The 23,253-nt window shown below is 38.8% G+C and overlaps 1 protein-coding gene across 1 annotated transcript in view; it reads left to right on the top strand.

Annotated features, from left to right (window-relative positions):
* ANKFN1 (ankyrin repeat and fibronectin type III domain containing 1) overlaps window positions 1-23,253 on the top strand; it is a 438,173-nt gene that overhangs the window by 381,316 nt on the left and 33,604 nt on the right. The window contains 4 exon segments of the mRNA XM_055133117.1: window positions 7,060-7,226; window positions 10,198-10,348; window positions 12,988-13,156; window positions 22,451-22,617. Coding sequence (XP_054989092.1) covers window positions 7,060-7,226; window positions 10,198-10,348; window positions 12,988-13,156; window positions 22,451-22,617 — 654 coding nt within the window.

Genomic DNA, 23,253 nt, shown 5'->3' with positions numbered 1-23,253 from the left:
AACTTGGGCCTGAGCTACCTTTGCGCCTAGAAACACAGCACAGCCCCCAGCATGATATAATGCCTAGTTTCTCCTAGACTTATTACATTAAAAATGTGTTACAGGTGCAGAAAAAATTCCAATCTGGCGAAAGGTTGTTAGAGAAGGAAACCAAAAATAGAGGCAAGATCAGGTTTCCACACAGATCCAAGTGGAAAATTTACCCCCGCTGACTGGCACATTCCTGCCTGATGTCATTCCTACCCACCCCCATCCACTCTCCCTTATCCTTCCCCACCTGATTCTTTCTTCCCTCCTCTCCATACAGTTCTTCCACGGCAAAGGGAATGGGGACTAAAACTACGAGGTGTCCAAACATTCCTAGACTTAAGTCACAACTTGGCTCCACCAACTCAATATGAAAATAGAGATAAGTCTCAGTGGTTGCCCAAAGCAGCAGTGTGATTCCCACAATTCAAGGCTACAAACCACCGACTGCTCTCAGGGTCAGTAAAGTGATGACAAGCAGGCCTTCTGGAGCCGGGGTTTCCCAACTCACTCTTGTCTCATCGCACTCCTTTTCACCTAGAGGCCCAAGGACTCTTTCTTACACTTGAGATGCCCACAAGCTACTGCCTTTTCTAAACTTTTCTGAGTTTTGCCACCTCTTTCTGTCTCCGAGCAGTATTAAAGTGGAGTTCAAAAACTAAAGGAATTGGGACTGTAAGTGGAAATCAGTTTAATTTCCAATGGAGCCAGTCATAAGAAAAAAAAATAGGTTCACACAAAATATTTGTTCATCAATAACATAACATAATTACGAACAGTAGCCAAAGAGTAAAACAACTTTAGTGCTTAAAAAATAATAAAATGTGTTTATTTCCATATGATAGGACAGTATTATGCAGCCATCAAAATAAACGAAACGTTTATCCATACTATAACAAGACAAACCTTGAAAACATGATGCAAAGTAAAATAAACTAGACAGAAAATACCAATATTATCTGATTCTGTTCATATTAAAATATCCAAAATAAGCAAATCCATAGACAGAAAGTAGATGAGTGGTTCCAGGAACAGGGGGAGGAGAAATTGGTGAATAATAGCTAATGAGCATAGGTTGCAGTAATCCAGAGTGAACCAATTTTAAAGGGAAGTTGAAAATCCAGGGTATGGAGTAAAAATCATATTATTTTTAAGTATTAGAAGATAATTCATAAAATTTAATTCATCGCAGTTCGTATAATCTAGGGCCCACGTAAACCTCTGACAGTTTTATGATCTCTACTATCCCTGGACAATTTCCATTCTCTGTCCAACAAAGCAAAAACCCTGTAGTTATTGAAAAAGCAATTATCATTTCTCTAACAAGCTCCTAAGATACCCAACCAGTCAAGAGTAGTCGGATAGTCTCCTCATCACTGCGTGAGCTCAGCATATTTTCCCCAGAAGCTTAGCCCTAGACCCCTCTACTTTCCAGGCCTCTCATTTCATATTTCATAAACATTATTTCAGCACTGTCTAGGTGCCAGGAACTCTTCTAGGTGCTATAAGGAAAAACAAATGAATAAGTCAAAATCCCTGCTCTCAAGGAGTTCAGTAAAGGGAGGTAGACAGACTTGTAAACAAATCAAGGTAAAATACAAGGCAGAATTAAACCAGAGCCTGATAGAAGTACAAACAGTGTACTATGGGAACATAGACAAAGCAGCTATTAATTCTACCTAGAAATATCAGGGAAGGCATTGTAGAAGAGGTGACATTTGGCTGAGCCATGAAGGGTAAGTTAAGTTCACCAGAGGGGGGAGGGCAAAGGGAGGGAAGAAGGAAAGAAAGGAGGGAGGGAGGAAGATGGAAGAAGAGGATAATAGAGGGAGAGAGAAGAAGGAAGGAAGGGAGAGAGGGAGAGACAGACAGAGGGAGGGAGGGAGGAAATTGGTCATTAACTGCAGAAAATTTAATAGTAGCATGGTAAAGAAATGAGACAGAAACTGGAAAAATAGATCTCTGCTTCCTTTGGGTCAGCAATGAATCTTACTCAATATTTCTTGTGCCCTTTATCACATTATTTAAGAATAGCATGCTTCTCTGTACCCTAGTGTGAAGTTCCAGGAAAGGAAGATCATGTCTAATTCATGTTGAGGCCGTTAATATTGTCTCACAATGCTGGATTCATAAACAGATGTTCAAATAAAGTTGGTAGAATGAGCAAATCTATAAATCAGTCAAAATGAAAAGCAACAAAAGATTAGGTTATGTGTGGAAAAATAAAAAGCTATTCATTTTGATTGGAGATAAATGCAAAAAGGCTAGAAATGTGGACTAGAGGTAAATGAAGCAATATACAAACCCAGAGGCATTTGATCTGGTCTAGGAGGCCTTTCTAATTCTCAGATTTTGTGACTGGGGCAGCTTTATTCTCTTACCATGAATTTCTCAGGCTCCAAAAACATTCTGACTAATAGAGAATAAATGACTACGTGAAAGGAAGAAAACACATAGTAGAGATGCTCGGTAATAATTTATTTTTTAATTTAATGAAAGAGTAAATTACTCCATCCCAGAATGGTGTTGGTTTTTATATAACCACAGTATGTTCCTAACTCACATTCTATTTGTGGTCACTTCTGACCCTGACATGTTTTTCTCTCATACTCATACCCATCCTGTATTTGGAATGAATTTGGGTCTTTACAAGCACACTCTCTTATTAGGTTTCAACCCTAATTATGATAGGCTTATTTTTCCAATACATAGGGTCATCAGAGCCTTATTGCTATTTTCCAGAAAATCAAACCACACCAAATCTGGGATCCACGAATTTGATACACACATTTATTTCTTTGTCTGGAACATCAATAAATAAACTGAATAGACCAGGCTGGCCCTCAGGACCACTTCCTACCGAGCCATCATTCTTTATGTCTGCAATTCCCACACTCTCTTCATCATCCACAAATCTTCAACCCAGATAGTCAGCTTCATAAAGTAATGTGGTCAATAGTCTACTTTTCCCAGATTTCCTAGTGAAACACTACACTAGAGACTTCTTTTCAGCCTGCAGGTCCTATTCTTTTGTTGTCAGAAGTTAAAGTTGCCTGTATCAGCTACCTTTCAAAAAACGATGTTGACTCCTATTTAAGTGTCTCTAGATTTCCTGGGTGAAAATAAATTATTGATGTTACTTTGTTGTTTTCGCCTTAGTTCAGCAAGCTGACAAACTTTAATTACTAGGACTATCCTGTGTTTTTACCTTTCTTGTTTCAAAAATAGGTGTATTTGCCTTATTCTAATCTTTAGGGAATTACCTAGTTCTCCATCACGTCTCAAAATTAATGACCTATGACCTACATTTGACTGTATAGCCTTGTGCCTTAGAATGTATATCAAATTCTGCTGACATGAATATTTACATTTTTTTGTCACAAACCATTCTTTCTCTTAATTACCTCTTCATTTATCCAAATTCCACCTTAATTAAATTTTCTCCACCTACTAATTTTCTATGATCAATTCTAGAGAAATAGAAGACATTGAAACATTCAGCCTTATCAATACCCTAATGTTACTAGCAATTCCTTCCTTCTTGACCATGAAAAGAATTATTTCAAATCTACTTATTTTGGTCAAGTATCTTAAAATTTCATTAACTTTTTTCCTGTAAGGCTAGTTTATTGTTCCTAGTGGTTGTGACCATTCTTATTTCTCTTCTACTGTTCTCATGTGTTTGTTTTAGAGACCTAGTCTGATTTCCATATGTAAGGGGTTGGGGGGAAGTTAATACATTGCGATAGAGATTATAGGCAGAAATAGCACATGGGACTAAACACACAAAGCAATATAATTTTTTTTAATTTTTCAGGTCCTTGGGTCCTGAGAGGGAGTACAAAGTTTAAGGCACCTGCCCTGCATGTGACAGGCCCTGAATCCCAGGGACCACATATGGTCTCTTGAGTACTTTGAGGAGTCACTCCTGATCCCAGAGTCAGGAATAGCCCCTAAGCATGTCCAGGTGTCACCCAAACCCTCCAAAACAAAGCAAAAAAAAATCAGCCCCACAGCTCAGATAGAGAAGGGAACACCAAGTAAAATGTGGTTGGAGACCAGGCACGGGAAGGGAGATGCATGCTGAAAGTAGACTAGGGACTGAACACCATGGCCACTCAATACCCCTATTGCAAACCACAACACCCAATTGGAGAGAGAGAGCAAAAGGGAATGCCCTGCCACAGAGGCAGGGTCGGGTGGGGGGAGATGGGATTGGGGGGTGAGAGGGAATGGGCACTGGTGGAGGGATGGGTTCTCAAACATTGTATGAGGGAAACACAAGCACGAAAATGTATAAATCTGTAACTGTACCCTCATGGTGAATCACTAATTAAAAAATAAATAATTTTTTAAATAAATAAATAAAAGCAAATGTAAAAAAATCAGCCCCACCATTAATTACTAGGCTAGTTCAAGAGAACATCAAGAAAAAGTTAAGTTGAAGTAGTCCTTGTTCTGTTACATAAAGCTATTTTAGAAAATGGAATCATTTATTTACTGGTATCTTCCTTGACCCCTTCAAATGCAAGAATGTTCACCTGAATCCAGAATTTCTTCTCGAGTAGCTGACTCAGTGTGTTTTATAAAGAGTGGGCCAGAGGAGTCAAAACACAAAGGCATATACTAGGTGTGGCAGATCGTTAATGGTCTAGTGGTCAAGGAAGGACTCATTCCTCTCCAATCCATATAGAATACTATACATGTTTTAATGGGTTTTTTCTTTCTTTTCCTTCCTTACATTTATTTGTAGATTTACAACTGAGCCCCTATTTTTCTTACTCTGAAAATCAGGCTAACCTCTGACCCATAGGAATCCTTCCTTTGTAATCAAATCTAGTTTTTTTGAATAGTTACTCTTCACTCTATTTTTATCTCCATGTTGCCCAAATATTTAAAGAGCATAAAAATCAAGGTCTGGACTTCAGTTTCCTTATACAAAAAATCACATCCCCCAAACCCTGTCATCTGAGGGAAAAAATTAATAAAATGTACTGGTACAGATGTGGGGGGAGGTAAGTATCTTTATTTTCAAATATTTATTACCCAGTTCCTGAAGTCCTATAGGAAAATAAAAATTAACCATATAAGTAACCCACTAGAGAACTGACCACATCCAAAAACAAAACCCACTCCAATATTTCTCTGTGACTAACGAAGCTAACACTTCTATTGTACATTTTCAGTTCATCCCATTTCTATAGCCTGTGGAAGATTTGTGATTTGACAATATAATTCAATTTTATGAGGTCATTTTTAAAAACTGTATAAATATACAAAATTTTATGAGGCTGATGAAGATGATATAGAAATTTAATCAAATCACCTGCAAAGGTATTGGCAATTGAGAATCTAGCAGTAATAGACCGTTCTAACTGAAGAATACAAGATAAAAAAAATTATGAGCAAATAATTTGGATATAAAAAGATGTTGAGAACAAATATATAAATACTTCAAGTGCTCTTGTAAGAATAAGGCTCTTCATGATCACATTATGAAAGTCAAATATGAGGAGTAACATGCATTTCAGTCTAAAAGAATAAGCAAAAAAGAAATCAGTACTTGAGTCTTTATTCTCAGAACTTATAAATTAGGACTTATAAATTATTGTAACTACTATTTATATGTTAACAAATAAATTAATCTATTTCTATTACTTTTGTTTTAATTTCTTCTTTTTTTTTTTTGGCTCTTTGGATCACACCGAGTGATGCTCAGGGTTTACTCCTGGCTCTGCATTCAAGAGTTACTCCTGGCGGTGCTTGGGGGACCATATAGGATTCAGGGGATTGAACCCAGGTTTGGCCACATGCAAGGCAAATGCCCTACCTGCTGTACTACCACTCCAGCCCTGTTTCATTTCCAAGATAAAGCATTATTCAGATTTTTCCCTATTCACTAGAAATGTTATACTATTTTTTGGTGGTCACACTCGGGGATGCACAGGGGTTACTCCTGGCTCATGCACTCAGGAATTACTCCTGGAGGTGTTCAGGGGACCATATGGAATGCTGGTAATTGAACCCAAGTAGGCCACGTGCAAGGCAAACACCCTACCCGCTGTGCTAATCCTCCAGCTCCATGTTATACTATTTTAAATGGAGTCAGTAAGATAGGATTTTTCTGACACTAATTGTCATGAAATATTGAAGCTCCCAAACTACTTTTATACTAGCAACTTTCTGGTTTTCCCCAGTATTTAAAATCCCTCCAGATAGAGAAATTATTGATGAATGCTAGTTTTCCCTAGTCTGGTCCTTTCCCTATCACAATTTCCATACCTATACTTAGAACAGAAATCTGAGGGAAATATGCATGCAGAATAATGATTGATTTTCTGTCTCTGAGGTTCATCTTTCTGAAGTTAAATCTAACTGTACCACCATGTCCTCAATATTCATTGTGATGTCCGATTTCTTGATTCAAACTTGTATCTCTCTTTTTATTTTATCATGGATGATATTTTATTTATGCATTTACTGGAAGATATCTTGATTGCTAACCTGTATCTCTTTTGATTCATGACATGACCATCTTTTTTAAAATTTTTTTATTTTATTGAATCACTGTGAGATAGTTAAAAGCTTTCATGTTTGGGTTATATTCTCACAATGATCAAACACCCATCCCTCCATCAGTACACATTCCCCACCACCGATATCCCAGGTATGCCCCTCGTTTCCCACCCTCCCCCTGCCTCTATGGCAGACAATATTCCCCATACTCTCTCTCTACTTTTGAGCATTATTGCTTATAATGCAGACACTGAGAGGTCATCTTGTTTGTTTCATTATCTACTTTCAGCATGCATCTCCCATCCCAACTGGTTCCTCCAGCCATCATTTTCTTAGTGATCCCTTCTCTATTCCATCTGCCTTTTCCCCTCCACTCATGAAACAGTCTTCCAGCTATGGGGAAATTCTCTTGGCCCTTGTTTTTACTGTCCTTGGATGGACATGACCCATCTTATAAAGGGAAAAGTTTGGAGATTGTCTTTTGAGATATTTTTGCTTTTTGTTTTAATCCTACAGGATATTCTCTCCTATCACAAAAGGAGTCATCAGCGTCTCCCTCCTGGACTATATCTCGGTTACTTAAAGCTCTGTAGCTCTGTGGATCAGATCAAAGTTCTTGTCACTCAGAAGTTGCCCAACATTCTCTGCCATGTAAAGATTCGAGAAAACTTTAACATTTCCAAGTAAGTTGTCAGGAACCTGTATTTTTTGTGTGATTATAAAAAAAAAACAGCTTCGGTAGTGAATTTGATGAACTAGAAAGAAATGGATATGGTACTTCCCAGCATAGTTTCTATGGTGGGATGGTCTCAGGGGTCAAAACAGTATAGCAGATGCAGAGCTGGAGTTTAACATTAGGATAATGAAGATTTATGGTATTGAGATGGTGGAGGGAATCGTGCTATTTAAAGGAGGAAATACTCTTCACTTTCCTCTCTGCATTATTCATGGTGTGACCATAGATAACTTATCTGGGTATTAAATTGATATAACTTCCTTTTTAATCAATATTTCAACTGCGGTATCTCGATTCACAGCAATACTTATGTTCATGTTCTAGATGTACAGTGTTACTGTAACACACCTACTATCAGCGTCCATAGGGCCATCCCTCCACCACTGTCCATAGGACCCTTCTCCCCCTCCCCTATCGCCACCACTCCCTACGCTTGCTGGCTTCCTCAGTTTTGTTGGATGCCATTACTCTCAACACTGCTATTTTCAATAACTTTTTTATAACCTGAAAGAGTCATTTTAACGTCTCTGACAGGGATGGGTTCTGGTTGAGAAATAGATTTCCCCTTATAATCTTAAAGGACCCCATACTCTTATCCTCCTCCCTCTAACTTTCTGGCCCGTATGTTTTCTATACTCTTTATGATTCCCTAGGGAAGAAAAGAAGTAACAAGGCCTGAGCTTCTGGAAACTACTCTATGGTTTGGCATTATGGTGAATTACTCTGTTAGCTTTGGGAAAGTTGCCCAATCTTGGTAATCTGACTCAGCTTTACAACTAGCCCTCTAAAATCCTGCTATAATGAACGGAATTGTGCTCAACATGGGGAAAATATAAGAAATCGATAAGAAGAAAAGGCTCTTGATTTCATCAGGTTTCAAGGAGCACACACCAATTAGACCCCCAAATTCTAGTTACACCTATAGATTTGCTTAAACAAAGGAGACTCAATTGGTCATTGGAAATGAGGTCTTTAGAATGAAGAAAACTAATATTTGACAGTGTTCGCCACTTCTTGATGCTATAAAGATGGTGATGATGATGATGATGATGATGATTATGATGATGATGATGATGATGATGATGATGATGATGATGATGATGGTGGTGGTGGTGGTGGTGGTGATGGTGATGACATTGACAATGATAAAGATAGTGGTATGTAAAAAAGAATTTACTGGCTAACCATCCTATTTCTTTTCCCTTATCAACTATACTGAGGCTTTAAGTCTGCCATCTGGTGGTCACTTCTACAATCAATATTTGTTATCTCTTCAGTCTTCCCAAAGGGTTACATGACTTATTTGTGGGTTGAGTCAGCGATGGTTGCTTTCATTCATTTTCTAGATTTGTGTCTGAAGATTTAAATTCTATCTTTAAATGCTTATACCAACGAATTTCCCTTTACCACAGGTTCAAGTTTCATTTTCACAAAAGGTTCCATTAGCCTTTACTCTGCCAGTTTCATCCCCCTCATCTTTATAGACTAAACTGATTAGTGGTAGATATTTCATGGTATTTCTACTGGCAATTTATTTTCTAATTTGATTACAGATGCTATGTTAGTAATGTGGTCCTTTAGGTTTTGTGTATACTTATGTTAGTCAAAAACCCCTTGTTTTAGTTCAATATTAGTGATGAGGGGAGAAAAAAAATTAGTTCCTAAATAGGTTTGCAAAGATTTCAACTATTTGTTAAGCCAACAGCATGCCCAAATTGAAGCAATTTTTTTAAAGTATTTTTTTTTCTCTTATTGGGACAAAGGGCTAGATTTTTCCGTCATGTTTTCCAATGTGGAAGTAAAACAAAGATCTTAAAAACAGAAAGTTTGATAACTGACTTAGAGTGTTTGCTGGTTAAATAAGTTTTTAAAGTTTGTACCATAGTCATTTTTGTTTTTTGAACCATACAGTGGTGCCCAGGTTGGTATAACACATTGGAGACAGTCCTGGCTAGGGTGTGGAGGATATTTCCCATGAGGGTGAGAATATGGACTAACACCTCCTGTTTCCCATACCTGGAAAGAACAATTTTCCTTTCCTCTTGAGATAGCCTGATTCCAGAGAGCATACGGAAGCTCCCTCTAGGCAGGAAAGAGAAATGTTGGACTATGCCAAGTAATTGTGTTTATAGACTGATGCTAAAATATCTTGTGAGGCAGTGTTTCCCTGAAGACATTTACCCTGATCTTTTCAAGCCCCTTTTGAAGAGCAGCAGCCTTTGGGGGACAAACCAGATGTGATTTCCTCCCACCACCATCCTTTCTCCCTTCCCTTCAGTGTGACATTTGGAAAAGTTCATTAGGAAGGATTCTAGAGCATGCAGAATGAAGACACAGATGACTGGTTCGAAAGGAGGATGGAAGCAGTGATGTGTGTACCCTCGTTCCTTTTATTGGAATTGTCTGGTATTCCTGTTTGTGATTCTCCTCAAGCTTTTGGAAGGAGAAAGAAACCAAAATAGTCCCCACGATTACAACAGGCCAGGGCTGAAATGTGCCATGTGGTTTGTTGCCTGAGTTGGACCAGAGTCCTGTGGTTACCCAACTGCTGAATTAACCAGCAAATGCCCCTGTGGTAGGGTCTTAGAACTTAGTGGGGATCTTTAAGAAAAGAAAAATGAAGAGAGTCAGGAAACTATTACAAAATATTTCAAAGGTCCAATCTCAAAACTTGATTCATACAAATTAGACCCGCTGCTCTGAGGCATATGTGGTCTAATAGGTGAACAGAATTTAAATTAGAAAGGTCATTTAAAACTCCATTTGGGTGGCAAAAAAAGTACAAGTTTCATGAATTACATCAAGTTTTAACCACCACAAATTGGTCATTCAGGTTCGGGACCTATACACTAAAAATGTTCTATGCTGTGTTCTGAACTTTTGTTGTACTTCTAATTTTAACTTACCTCAACATACAGAGAAGAGTGGGAATGGATCCAAAAGCTTTCTGGCTCTGAATCTATGGAAAGTGTGGATCATACTTCTGACTGCCCCATGCAATTGTTCTTCTACGAGCTCCAGATGGCAGTGAAAGCTCTCCTTAAGCTGATCAATATACCTCTACACCAGGTACAAGTCTTTTCCATTTTTCCCTTATGTTTATCGCTAATGGAAACTATATTGCAGCAAAAAAAAACCTCGAAAGGCTTTTGTACATATGTTTATGTAGACACATCTATGTACATATATGATTTTCATTTATTTAAATACCATTATGCGCAATATTTTATATTTGATGACTGCAAGAGGTCTTAGACTGCAATTCTGCCACTTTTCTTCAGCTCCTCTGTTAAAGGTCCCTGAGCCCTAGTATACTATGGTCTGACCAGGAAAGGAAACTTTATTGTCTGTTCTACCTTAAATTATTCTACCAAGTCTCAGCTTCAGGATAACATGAAGCAATGAAAACAAGCAATAAATACATAGGTGTGCATTTATCTAAAAACAAGAACAGTTGTGGCAGTGTAACCTATAGCAATGGCCAAGGTAATATTATGCTATCTTTTCACAGAGAATTTACTGTCAAAATTATCACGTCATCTAAATCAAAATGTACAAATCTACATGTACTAAGAAGGTCCTAAAGAAAAACTGTTGTTGGAATCATAACATACAGAGGTTCATGAAACCAACCACAGTATAAACCCTGGCACCATGTGGTCCCCTGGGCACAATTATGTAGGGCCCTGTGGGCCCCTAGCAGCATGTCCAGTAGCCTGGACAATCCCCAGCACTTAGCGCCCAAGCATCTTCTTTAAGTTCTAGCTGAGCTGGCAGAGAATCATCAGAAGGAGTTCCCAGGCCTCCTAGGCACTATGAAGAGAGAGAAAGAAAAAGAAAGAAAGAAAGAAAGAAAGAAAGAAAGAAAGAAAGAAAGAAAGAAAGAAAGAAAGAAAGAAAGAAAGAAAGAAAGAAGAAAGAAAGAAAGAAAGAAAGAAAGAAAGAGAGAAAGAAAGAAAGAGAGAGAAAAGGAAGAAAGAAGAGAAAGAAAGAAAGAAAGAAAGAAGAAGAAAGAAAGAAAGAAAGAAAGAAAGAAAGAAAGAAAGAAAGAAAGAAAGAAAGAAAGAAAGAAAGAAAGAAAGAAAGAAAGAAAGAAAGAAGAGAAAGGAAGGAAAGAAAGGAAGGAAGGAAGAAGGAAGGAAGGAAGGAAGGAAGGAAGGAAGGAAGGAAGGAAGGAAGAAGGAAGGAAGGAAGGAAGTCGAAGGAAGGAAGAAGAAGAAGAAGAGAGAAGAAAGAAAGAAGAGAAGAAAGAAAGAAAGAAAGAAAGAAAGAAAGAAGAAAGAAGAGAAAGAAAGAAAGAAAGAAAGAAAGAAAGAAAGAAAGAAGAAAAGAAAGAAAGAAGAAGAGAGAGAAAGAAAGAAAGAAAGAAGAAAGAAAGAAAGAAAGAAAGAAAGAAAGAAGAAAGAAAGAAGAAAAGAAAGAAAGAAAGAGAGAGAGAGAGAGAGAAAAAGAAAGAAAGAAAGAAAGAAAGAAGAAAGAAAGAAAGAAAGAAAGAAAGAAAGAAAGAAAGAAAGAAAGAAGAAAGAGAAAGAAAGAAAGAAAGAAAGAAGAAGAAAGAAGAGAGAAGAAAGAAAGAAAGAAAGAAAGAAAGAAAGAAAGAAAGAAAGAAAGAAAGAAAGAAAGAAAGAAAGAAAGAAAGAAAGAAAGAAAGAAAGAAAGAAAGAAAGAAAGAAAGAGAGGGAAAAAAGAGAGAAAGAAACACTGTAGGCAGAGAATAGTAAAAGTTTATTAGACTCCATTTAGTAAGTTAATCCAGTTAAATTTTTTTCTTGAAGAGTGTTCTAGGCCCATCATCTCCCCCCAGTCAATATACACATATGCACATATATCATTACACACACACACACACACACACACAATGAACCAAGTTTAGTGTATAAACAGGAAGACCATTATAGCACTGACTGGCTCTCTTTTAATAGCTGAAAGATAACCATAAATTGGCCTCTGACCCAGGGAGGCAGGGGGTGGTTTAAGAGTGTTCTTCCACTGGGGTATTGCTCTAACTCTGCAAGTCAGTCCTGCAATTCTGAAAAGTCAATTCTGTAAGACTAATCCAAAAGAGTCAAATTGAGAATAAATTGCACAAGATTCCATAAAGACACCAGGGGAATAACTAGATTATTACAAAGGTGGCCATGTACTTAGGGAGGGGTGGGGGGGGGATGTGGGCTCTACTTGTGACAGTAGATACTATTAAAGGGTTTCTTGGGCTTAACAGGTTTGAAGCAGCTCATATTTCATTGGTGACTCGGGCTACATATACATGTTGGGAGAAGGCTGCCTAACTGCCTATGAGTGCATACATTTTTTTTTATACTTGTAAAATTTTTTCAGTCCTTGGCCAGAAACTACATTTTTCCCCCTTAACCAACTTAAATTGAAACTAGTGGATTTTTAATTCAATCCATTTTTGTTGCTTCATGTAATTATATTCATCATTTTGAAAAGCCCACAGAATGCAATCATTTTCTGCTTTTATAAGAAGCATAAATGTTGTTTTCAGAGTTTATGTGGAACATTACTGCCTTAAATCTTGATTTTATATAGCATTATTAAATGGGCTGAACCCTAATATTTATGTTGTATAAAAATTCCAAGCTTGAAGTCGTGTAATTTTGTTAGATGTTTTATGCCGGTTTGGTGTTGTTTATGTAAGTGCCATGTTGTAACTCTCCTATTTTTCCTCCGCGCGTGTCCCTCTGCAGGCAAGGAACTTCCGTCTCTACACACAGGAGGTGTTGGAAATGGGTCACAATGTGTCCTTTCTTCTCCTGCTCCCTGCCTCAGACGACGTCTGTACAGCCCCGGGACAGAATAATCCTTACACCCCACACTCAGGGTTTCTTAACCTCCCTCTTCAGATGTTTGAACTTGGTATAGTAGCTTGTTTCACCTAGAAATATTAACCCAGCCTCCTTATAATAAAATCACAAAGTTATATCTGTTCCCCCTTGTCCCAGTGGAGGGTCAATAAATCACATGATGGCTTTGGCAACAACCCTTCCTAGAACTGTGTACAAGTCTGAGAGAAAGCAAAGCTCCAAAACTATGTGTCTCAGCAATAATTATTGAAACCTAGCTCAGGCCCACAGGAAAGGAGAGAGATCTAAACAGAAAGTTCAGTTATCAGGCTGCAACTCTGGCCTCCCGTTTGCCTTCTTTAAACAGAAACACAAGGACTGATGTTTTCATGAAAAGTTCCTCTCTCCTCCCTGCTCTTCTTTCTCCTCCTGCCTCTTTCTCTCTCTTCCACCTCCTCACTCCTCCCTACTCTCTCTCTCTCCTCCATCCTCTCTCCCCCACTACTTCTCCCCTCCCCACTTTGCTTCCCCTTTCCCACTCCAACTGGGAAAAAACAATGAAATTAAAATATAGAGTATCTCTCACTTTGGAGGGAAAAAATCTAAGTAATGCTTATTCATCAACAAAATTCTGATATTAAATAAGCCCTGAGTGCAATAGATCATTTGAGAAATTGAGGGGATCTCATGGGGATTGCAATATTGTGATTATGATGTGAGATTATGACTGGTGGAAGACCTGGCCCTAACTTTCAGAAATGAATAGTCTAGGCCCCAGTTTCTCCATTTTTGCAGAGATCTGCCCACTGAGAATGTAAGAAGGCTTTGTCCATTCCCCCATGCTTCATGTCTTAACAAGCCAGTAAGAGGCAATTAGCAAGAGTTTCCTTCATTTCAAATGAATTGTATGATTTGGGGAGGGTGAGTAACTGGCTGGAGAAAGCAGAGACAGATTTAGAAACCACCAGATTTAGAAATAGACAAAGCAATCGCCTGAAGTCTCACTCTGAAACCTGGGCATCAGAATCTGAGTTTATCCCCCAGAGCAAATCACTTTAGTCCCTCGATTCCCCTAGTTCCAAGAGGTTCAGTTGCTTTCATCTCTCATTTCCCTAGTTCTAAGCAGTTCACATGCCCAAATGCCAAACAGCAATTACTGTTTTCCAGAGAAGAGAAAAGTAGTAAGAAGAGCTTGAATCAGACTTGCGGACTGTGGCTTGAAGGTTCTAAGTCTTTCTGCATCAAATGATCAATAACGTTGACCATACCACTCCCACAAAGACTGTATGTGGATATGGCCATTTGATGACTTCCCTTTTCCAAAGAGTATTATCAGTCCATGATACAACTGCACTGCTATTAAGAAATATAGTTTGGGTCAAGGTATTTCATTCCAGGTCAATAAGCATACATTAGCTGTGTACCTTTCACATTCAGAGATGAGTAGGACAGAGTTTCTGCCCTCAAGTCTCTTTCAGTATGATGTTAGAAGTAAAATAAGAATATAAATGATTATTGAATGAGGTAGAAATGTACTCCAAGTCATAAATATTATGTAGATATTGAAGGGGATAAAATGACACTTTCTTGAAGAAGCTATTAGAAACCTGCTTAGAAGAGAAGACAACTTGTGAAGGCCAAAAAAATGAATAGGATGTTAAAAAAAACATGGATAATAATAATAGCCTCCCTTACAGGGGGTTGCAAAATTGGCAAAAACATGAAAGAATATAGAAAGTATCAGATAAAGAACAAATGACCCATTTTGCTACATCAGAGAAATAAAGTGAAGAAATAGTGGCTCATGAAGGAAGCTGTCCAGACAAGTTGGGTCCATATTTGGCAATCTCTTAAGGCTGATGAATCTATTTAAGCTTGACTAGAAGCAAGGTCGAAGGGATAGTTTAGAGGTTATTATAATATTCCAATGTTAGAATAGAAGGAATAGACAAAGGTATCTCGGAGAATAATTGACAATATTGGGCAATTATATGAATGAGAAAAGAAATGAAGTATAAAGACCGAGTGTGTTCCCATGGGTTTTAGACAATGAAGCTGTTTCTACCACTTTCAGAGATTAAAAAAATGATTTGGAAAAGAAAATTATGTATTTAGCTCTTAGTATCTCAAGTCAGATGCTAATACAATGTCCAAGTGGACATGTTCAGCTGGCAATAGAAATGTAGGAAAGAAAGTAGGGACTAAACACAAAATTTGACCAGGGCCTATTAGTAGCAGCTGAAGCTATGAAACAGAATGATTTCCCCAGGTAGATAACTGATAGGGACAGCAACTCAGGAAGATACTCCACTGGAGAGCAAAATGGAAGTCTACATGAAACAGACACATATAATATGCTAAATGTACACATGCTATTATTCCAGATTTATAGGCAAATTTTTGTAAGATTTCCTCCACGGATCAGTGGCCTTGGTGGGTGTCATTCATAATAGTGACCGATTCCCAAGACCCTCAGAGAACTTATGCCCTGAAAAAATTTCCTCTTTCCCCTGCCTGCAAGAATGTTCATGGACTGTTTATGGACAGCCACACTTTGTTCTCCACTATTGTTCATCCCTGTTCTACAGTGTCCTCTGTCCATTTAATTATTCATTTATTCATAAACAAATTCTGATTAAGTAATCTACTATGTGCTAGCCATCGTCAGGTAGTAAAGATTTAGCAATGGTCTTCATGGAGCTTATATTCTAATAGGGGAGACATAATAGATTAATCAGCAAACAATGTTGTGAGTGGGAGAGAGTAATGAGGGCTATGAAGACTATGAAAGTTTCCAGAAAATATCACATGGTTGGGTTTAATTCCAACAGCATACACAGTCCTTCTAGTCTTTTTTAGGGATTAGGATGATATGTTACCAATAACAAAAGTGGTGCCATGTCTCGCATAGTGCTTATCGTACTTCAGTACAACCACCAGTAATTTCCAAAATGCTGTTGAGTTTTAGTAGGAATTTATTGTTGAATTTTGTAAGAGACAAATTCTGCCGTATCCCCACAAGCAGTCAGCTTTCCAAGAGGCTGATTAGCATAGATACTTCCTCCATTAGACATCAGCTCACTAAACATTTAATAACACCAAAGGGAACTGCAAAGCCCCTCTAAGAAATATGCTAATAAATCTTAATTTCCTTTTTATAAGCAGGGACTCGTATCTTCCACAGATAGGTCCACAGCAAAAGGTCAAGAGATACACTAAGCACTTCTGGGAAAGAGAATGTCATAAAATGCAGCCAGAAATCAGAAAATTGTAAAAGAACATAAAAATTCTAATGAAACTTTAAAAGGTGAAAATTATGGGAATACGTAAATTATGAAGAATAAAGGAATACACTATGTTTCAGCCTGACTTGTATAAGACATCTCTGTCTCGATGAAATGATTTGAGATTTGGCAAAGTGACCATGTTCCTGCCAGTGGCCTGAGTGAATCATAAATAACTTGCTAGCCTGCTATGGAAAACTGCATCTGTGTCTATTCCAGCACTAAACAGATCTAGCAAGGGCAAAATGGTGAAGGAGCTTAGCCCTCTGTCTCCAGGAATAAAGAGTAGCCTGGAGAAAACTCATTATGTGTTTCTTCATAGGGTTACTTGTAGAAGAGAGAGAGAGAGGTTACCATTTAGGAGGAGATTGTGATATCTCTAAAAGCAAAGTTGAGGTGGGGCAATAGATAGAATTTTATCAGAGACCCTCTCCCTTACACTGTCCAAGGGCTGATACTGTCCTACCCGTTGGTAGGGACACAATAGACCATGCTGAATTAATTAATAAAGCAATGCTGAAGGACTGGAAAAGGTCATTGTTTATACTCTTTCCATAGACAAAAAGAAAATCAGGATCAAAAGCCATCGAAACTACCCAGTGATGTGACCCCTTGAGGATTTGCCTAGTCTGCGTAGGGGAGTCACCCTCCTGACCCTGTGCCACCACAGTTGACAGCAGGTCAAAGATAAGGATGGTTGAGTTTATTGATTTCCTTTGGCTCAGACTATATGGACTCAGGAGAATTTTTTAAGAGAGGACACTTTTTAATGTCAAAGATTGATATAGACTTAATACTTTGGTCCTTGTCTATATCCTTCATTCAATACAGATCCACTGAGTCTCCATGTGTACCAAGTACTGTTCTGGGGCTATATATGCAGAAGTCTAGAATCCAGTAGAAGAGACAGTCATCCTTATCCACAGTTACAAAATCATTAAAGCACTGCTTGTAAAAGTAGACTGTTGGATTTCAGGGGGAAAAAAACACTCCACTCTTCTTTAAAGAGATAATATTTAAGCTATACCTTGAAACAGAAGGAAAGAAAAAGCAGAATTGAAAAGGAAAATAGTTTTAAGTAAAAGGAATAGAAGGCACAATGACTTGGAGACCTGAGAAAATGCAGACCAATTAAGTAAACTCTCAGTACCTCACTAAGACAGATGAGTAAGGGATCTGAAGGAGGAAGTGACAGGTAATAAAGCTAACAATTAAATAAGTCAACATCACAGAGATACTTATGCCATCCTTTTAAAAAATTAGATTTTTATCTTATAGGCACTGTGAGTTATTAAGAGATTTTAAGAAAATGAAAAGTACAGTCGTAATGCTTTTCTTAGCAGCACTGTAGAAAGTGGATTGTAGAAATGGAAAACAAAGGACTGAGACTAGAGGCAATGAAACAGATAAGAGACCAATCACTGTCACTGTCACTGTCATCCTGTTGCTTATTGATTTGCTCGAGCGGGCACCCAGTAACGTCTCCATTGTGAGACTTGTTGTTACTGTTTTTGGCATATGGAATACATCACGGGAAGCTTGCCAGGCTCTGCTGCATGGGCAAGATATTCTCAGTGGCTTGCTGGGCTCTCCGAGAGGGGCGGAGGAATCGAACCCGGGTCAGCCGCATGCAAGGCAAATGCCCTACCCACTGGGCTATCGCTCCAGCCCAAGAGAGTAGTATAGAGAGCAATAAGAAGAACCCTTCCCTTACCAACACAGCCCAATATGGGTAGAGAAGAGAGAGTAGAAGCACAAGAACTTAGATGTTCTGTCCGAACAGATGGCAAGACAACAGGGATCTCACCTATGTGCATGTGATCAGGACCAAAAATTAAGGAAAACCAAGGGGACAGGGAGCCACTTGGGTACATTCCTAGAGAGACCCAGTGACAGAATTCTGAACAGCAGGCCCCAGCAAGGCACACAGGTGAGAGCTTTAGCTGCAGATTCCAGATCAGGAATGTGATCATTGGAAGAGAGAATGGTATAGGCACAGTACAGGCGGGTATATGGCAAGGAACAGAACACATAAGGATGCATACCAATAAAGAGGAGAGGCTTACACATTTGGGAGGGACCTGGACTCTTCTTAAACTGTACAATAAACTTTAGCTCTTTATGCACCAGAGGGTTATACAATTCTCCAAAACCCAGGAGCTCAGAATTAAATCCATGTTTGTGCTAATGGTGTGAGGGTATGAGACTCCTTCCTCTCTGTTCTGAAGCCTCAAACCCCTAGCCCCCTTGGTTTAAATTATTTAGTTTAGAATTTACAGTCATGTATAGAATCCCTGTGTCAGTAATTAAACTTGGCCTTTCCTTTAATTTAAAAAGAAAAAGAATTTAGAGGTTAAAAATTAATAGAGCTTTGTGACTCACTTAGTATGTTTAGGACAAGATGGAAGATCCAAAGAGTGTGTATAGATTGCTGAGATGGATATAGTTGCTATCTATCAAAACAGGAAATGTGAGGGGAAGAACAGGTTTGGGGAAGGGAGAGATGATAAGTTCACTCTGACAAATGATGAGTTTTGAGGTGCTTGTGGGATACCCAGGCAGTGAGCCTAATGGAATCCAAGCCACAGGCTTATAAGAAATGGCACCATCTCAACCCTCATTCCTAATGCCCACGATTTAGTATACCATTCCTGAATTCCAACTGTCAACTCACTCACTACCAGGAGTCATTAGAAGGGCATTTTATGCCCAGGTTCTTTCTGATACTTTGGCAAGGAATCATGTAATTAAACTGACCCCGGAAGAAAATTTTGTTGATTTCTTTGCTTCTAAACTAGTCTGTATGGCCTGAGAATCTACAATATACTATTAGAAAAATCATCAGATTAGAGATCTTTAGAAAGAATATTCTACTCTCAATCCTGTACTCATGTTGTACTAAGTGCTCTATTCATCCTTGGAGAACCAGGCAGAGATGTGAACAAAAGTTTATTTTGTATGTGATATGTACCTCTTGTTGGACTGGGCTCTACTCTAAATATATTTAATCTAAGAGAAGCATTATTATTCCTCTCTTAGATATGAGAAAACTTCCTATCAGGCACATCATACGTGGCAGAAATGTGATTCACATTCAGGACTATCTAATACCTAAGCCCACTCTTCACCCTACTATACTCAATCTTACTTTGTATTGGTATATTGGTGCTGGCTGCTTATTAGCCTGTGACTATCTTACAAGAAGAGACTAGGAAAGAAAGCGCCACAGAAAATTAGTCTTAGTTTGTGAATTACTGACACATCGTGTGGTTCAGATAATGCATTACTGTAGACTTATACCATTTTGTCTGTAAAATGCATGTGATTCACATTAGAAAAAAATTAGAAGCTTCCAGTCTATCCTCCCCTCCTCAGTTATGGCTACCAAATGTATCATTGCTAAACCACAAAAGACTATGTTAAAGTAACATTTGTTAAAGTAACATTAAAGGCTCTGGATGAAAACCACCAAAGTGGGAAAGTGAAGCGCTGTAGTTGAAAGGTCCTCATAGCTCGCTGTGGTGAGTGGCATGGTGGTGTGGGCGCTAGGAGACCACCCACTGATCCAGGCTCCTACCGCAAGGAGACACAACAAGAGAAAGTTGTGGACACCCTGGCATTTTGGAATTCAGATGGGACTGATAATGTTTCTTTTAAAGAAATTCCTTAGTGCCTCTCCCTATCTTCCCAGTTATATTTTAGAAAGAGGGGGAAAGGTGAGGTGTTTTTTTAAAAAAAAAAAAAAACTTGGTTTAGAAATATAGGCTTTGATACACATCACTCTCTTCACCTCCAGCCAGGAGAGGACATCTGTCAAGTGCTAACAGGGTATAATCCCTCCTTGAAAGGCATAAAAACACATTCGGGGAACTACGATGGTCAAGAGTAAGCTAAAAAGTAATAGTGACTCCTATAAAAAAAATTCCTGTAAATATCACAGACCTGAAATAGCTTTCAAAACAGTGAGAAAATTATGGAGGGGGGAAGTAGAGATAAGGCTGTTTCCTCTTGGCAAACATTTGTTTATTCATACAGTCAATAAACATTGAGAAGTTACAATTGCCCCGGTTTTGAGGACATAACTAATAGGTGCTACGGTTTCTATTCTGAAATAAATCACAATATACTACCAAGGCAGTCAAGTAAACATAATTCTAACAAGGCAGAGTAAGTAATACACTTTGAAATGAGCCTTACTAGCTCAAAAGAAAAAGAAATCCGTTCTGTGTAGAGGGCAAGAAGTGTCCATGAAGATTTCACTCAAGTTAAGAAGATGCTCCATATGGGGTCGTTAAGTAAAGAAACAGTATAAAAACTAGATCACCTGGAGGGAGCTCAGTCTTTGCTCATTTATTGAGAAGTTAGATGAGAAAGTCACGTCTTCTTAGTGTCAGGCACGGAAGTGTTTGGTTAGAGGAATATGGGGAAAGAAACTGATGACAGAGGGAATAACCCACACCAGGACTGAGCTTACCTGACTAGAGAAATGCCGCCTAGACTTAGTGCACTGGAATATGGATGAACCATGGAAATCCTCACTCCATTCTTCTCTTCATATAGTTCACAGAAGGAAATACAAACAGATCAGGTCACCCTTCTGCTCATCTGAGACTCATCCTAAGAAATCAATCGAGGAAGCAGGCAGTGGGAATTGCAGGATCCACAGAAGTCTCTCAATTTTCAGGGAAGCAGGGCTTCCTCAGTGAACTGTAGAAATGATCAGGTGCCGCATGTGAGGTGGTGTGGTTTTAGCTTCATTAAATGGCCAGCTCTGGGTCTCGGGAACCAACAACAAAGGCTTCAAGGGTTGTAATTAGATGTTCTTCCTAGAATTCCTCACCAAGGAAGCCAGAATAAAAAGGGTTCAACATATTTGTTGACTTATAACGGCACAATTTCCAGAGCATGGAATGCACTGGTCCAGGTCAGAAGGACACAGAGTAAGTAAGGTTCTGGGAGAGTGAGTCTCCAAATTCAACAATGCTCAGGAAGAAAATAGCACTTCACCAGTCATAATCAGGATGCTTTCCTCCTTCTGGAGTCAGGAAAGCCAGTCAGAGAAATATGGAAAGTCTGACCACCTCGGGCTGCCAGGACCAAGGTTCAGTATTTCCCATATTCAGTATTTCCTTCCCATATTCCTCTAACCCAGCCTTGCTTTCCCTTTTCCACAAGGAGAAGAAAGTTAGACTGTTTCCTATGGCCTCTACCCCATGATATTCTGAGAGAGGAAGTCCACGTCAGCTGAAGACAAAAAATGATCTGTTGAGTCATCTTGCTCTATCATCGTCCTACCTCGTTGCCCTATTATCATTCTTGTTCATGTGCACGTCCTATCCTGTGTGCACATCCTATCCTGTGTGCACATCCTATCTCATGTGCACATCCTTTCTAGTGTGTATATCATTTCTCGCGTGTACATCCAGTCCTGTCTGCATATCCTTTCTCGTGTGCACATCCTGTCTCGTGTGCACAACCTGCCTTGTGTGCACATCTAATCTATTGAGCCATTTTGTTGTATCATCCTTCCAGAGGAACAATTAAGAAGGTGGAAAGATCAAATCAAAGTCCATCATGAGAGGTCCATGGAGATGTTCTCCAGTTAGATAAAAGATACCCAGAGGAAAGCATATCTTATATCTAATGGGATTTCTGGTTTTGGAAAGGAATTAGCAAGATATACAAGATAGATAGAATAATAATAAACACAACATGGAAATCAACTAGGTTTCAAATTGCTATTTGATTTCTCTATTTTTCCCTTAAGGTGATAAGCAAACTTAATTTCCCAATCAAATGTGTATTTTGCACAACTTTGGAGCTAAACATGAACTTCAGCTTGAGCCAACCAGTCTTCCCCATACCTTAACAGGACTTGGTAAACCTTAAAAGGGAATACTGTCTGACTGAAACCAGACAACTGGCCCCTTAAGAGCACATTTATAATTTATTTATGGCTTAATATTTTCCACTGATAGGATTAATAAATCATGTTTTCATTTGACTTGTTTTCTCTGAGGTATGAATTTCTCTATTTTGATACCAGATCTTAACATGTTTTATTTTGCTTGTCTATTCTCCAGTTCATTTTTGCAGCTACAGGGAGAAATTTATTAGTCTGTATTGCCGCCTTTCTGCTGTTATGGAGCTGGATTCTCTGAATACTCAACAGTCCCTGAGGGAAGCAATCTCAGACAGCGAGGTTGCAGCTGCCAAACAAAGACACCAGCAAGTTTTAGACTTCATTCAGGTATGGTTTGTTTCTTCTGAGAGCAAACTAAGTGAAAAGTCAAAGTCTATCTGATAGCACCCAGTTTGGGGGATGGGAGAGATGGAGAGGAGAGCAAATAGGCTGCCAGGAAGTAACATAGGAACATAGACAGAGGATCTCAAGCATGTGGGTGGTGCTAAGGGAAGTAAATGTATGCACCAAAACCATGACTATCAATTAGCAATGAGACAGGAGTGGGAAGGAAAGAGCAGTTGTTGGTCCCCCCAAGTGGACAGAGGGATGGAAGGGAAGGTCATAGGCATCTCAGTGGCAGGGGTGTGCAGCAAGTTTGTACAGCAATATCACAAACTTGAGCACCAACTTAACCCCATTTTTTTTGGTTTTTGGGTCACACATGGCAATGCACAGGGGTTGCTCCTAGCTCATGCACTCAGGAATTACTCCTGACCGTGCTCAGGGGGCCATATAGGATGCTGATAATCGAACCTGGGTTGGTCTCGTGCAAGGCAAACGCCCTACCCGCTGTGCTAAGAAATAGCCCATTAACCCTATTTCCTAAACTATAATTTAAATAAATAAATAAATGTAAAGTAAGGTGGAAGGGACAAAGCTGAAAGGAGAACAAGGAAAAAGAGCAGTCAGTACTGTGTTAAA

Source organism: Sorex araneus, chromosome 3, assembly GCF_027595985.1.
Source record: "Sorex araneus isolate mSorAra2 chromosome 3, mSorAra2.pri, whole genome shotgun sequence".
NCBI lineage: Eukaryota > Metazoa > Chordata > Mammalia > Eulipotyphla > Soricidae > Sorex > Sorex araneus.
This window is presented reverse-complemented; position numbering and strand designations above follow the sequence as displayed.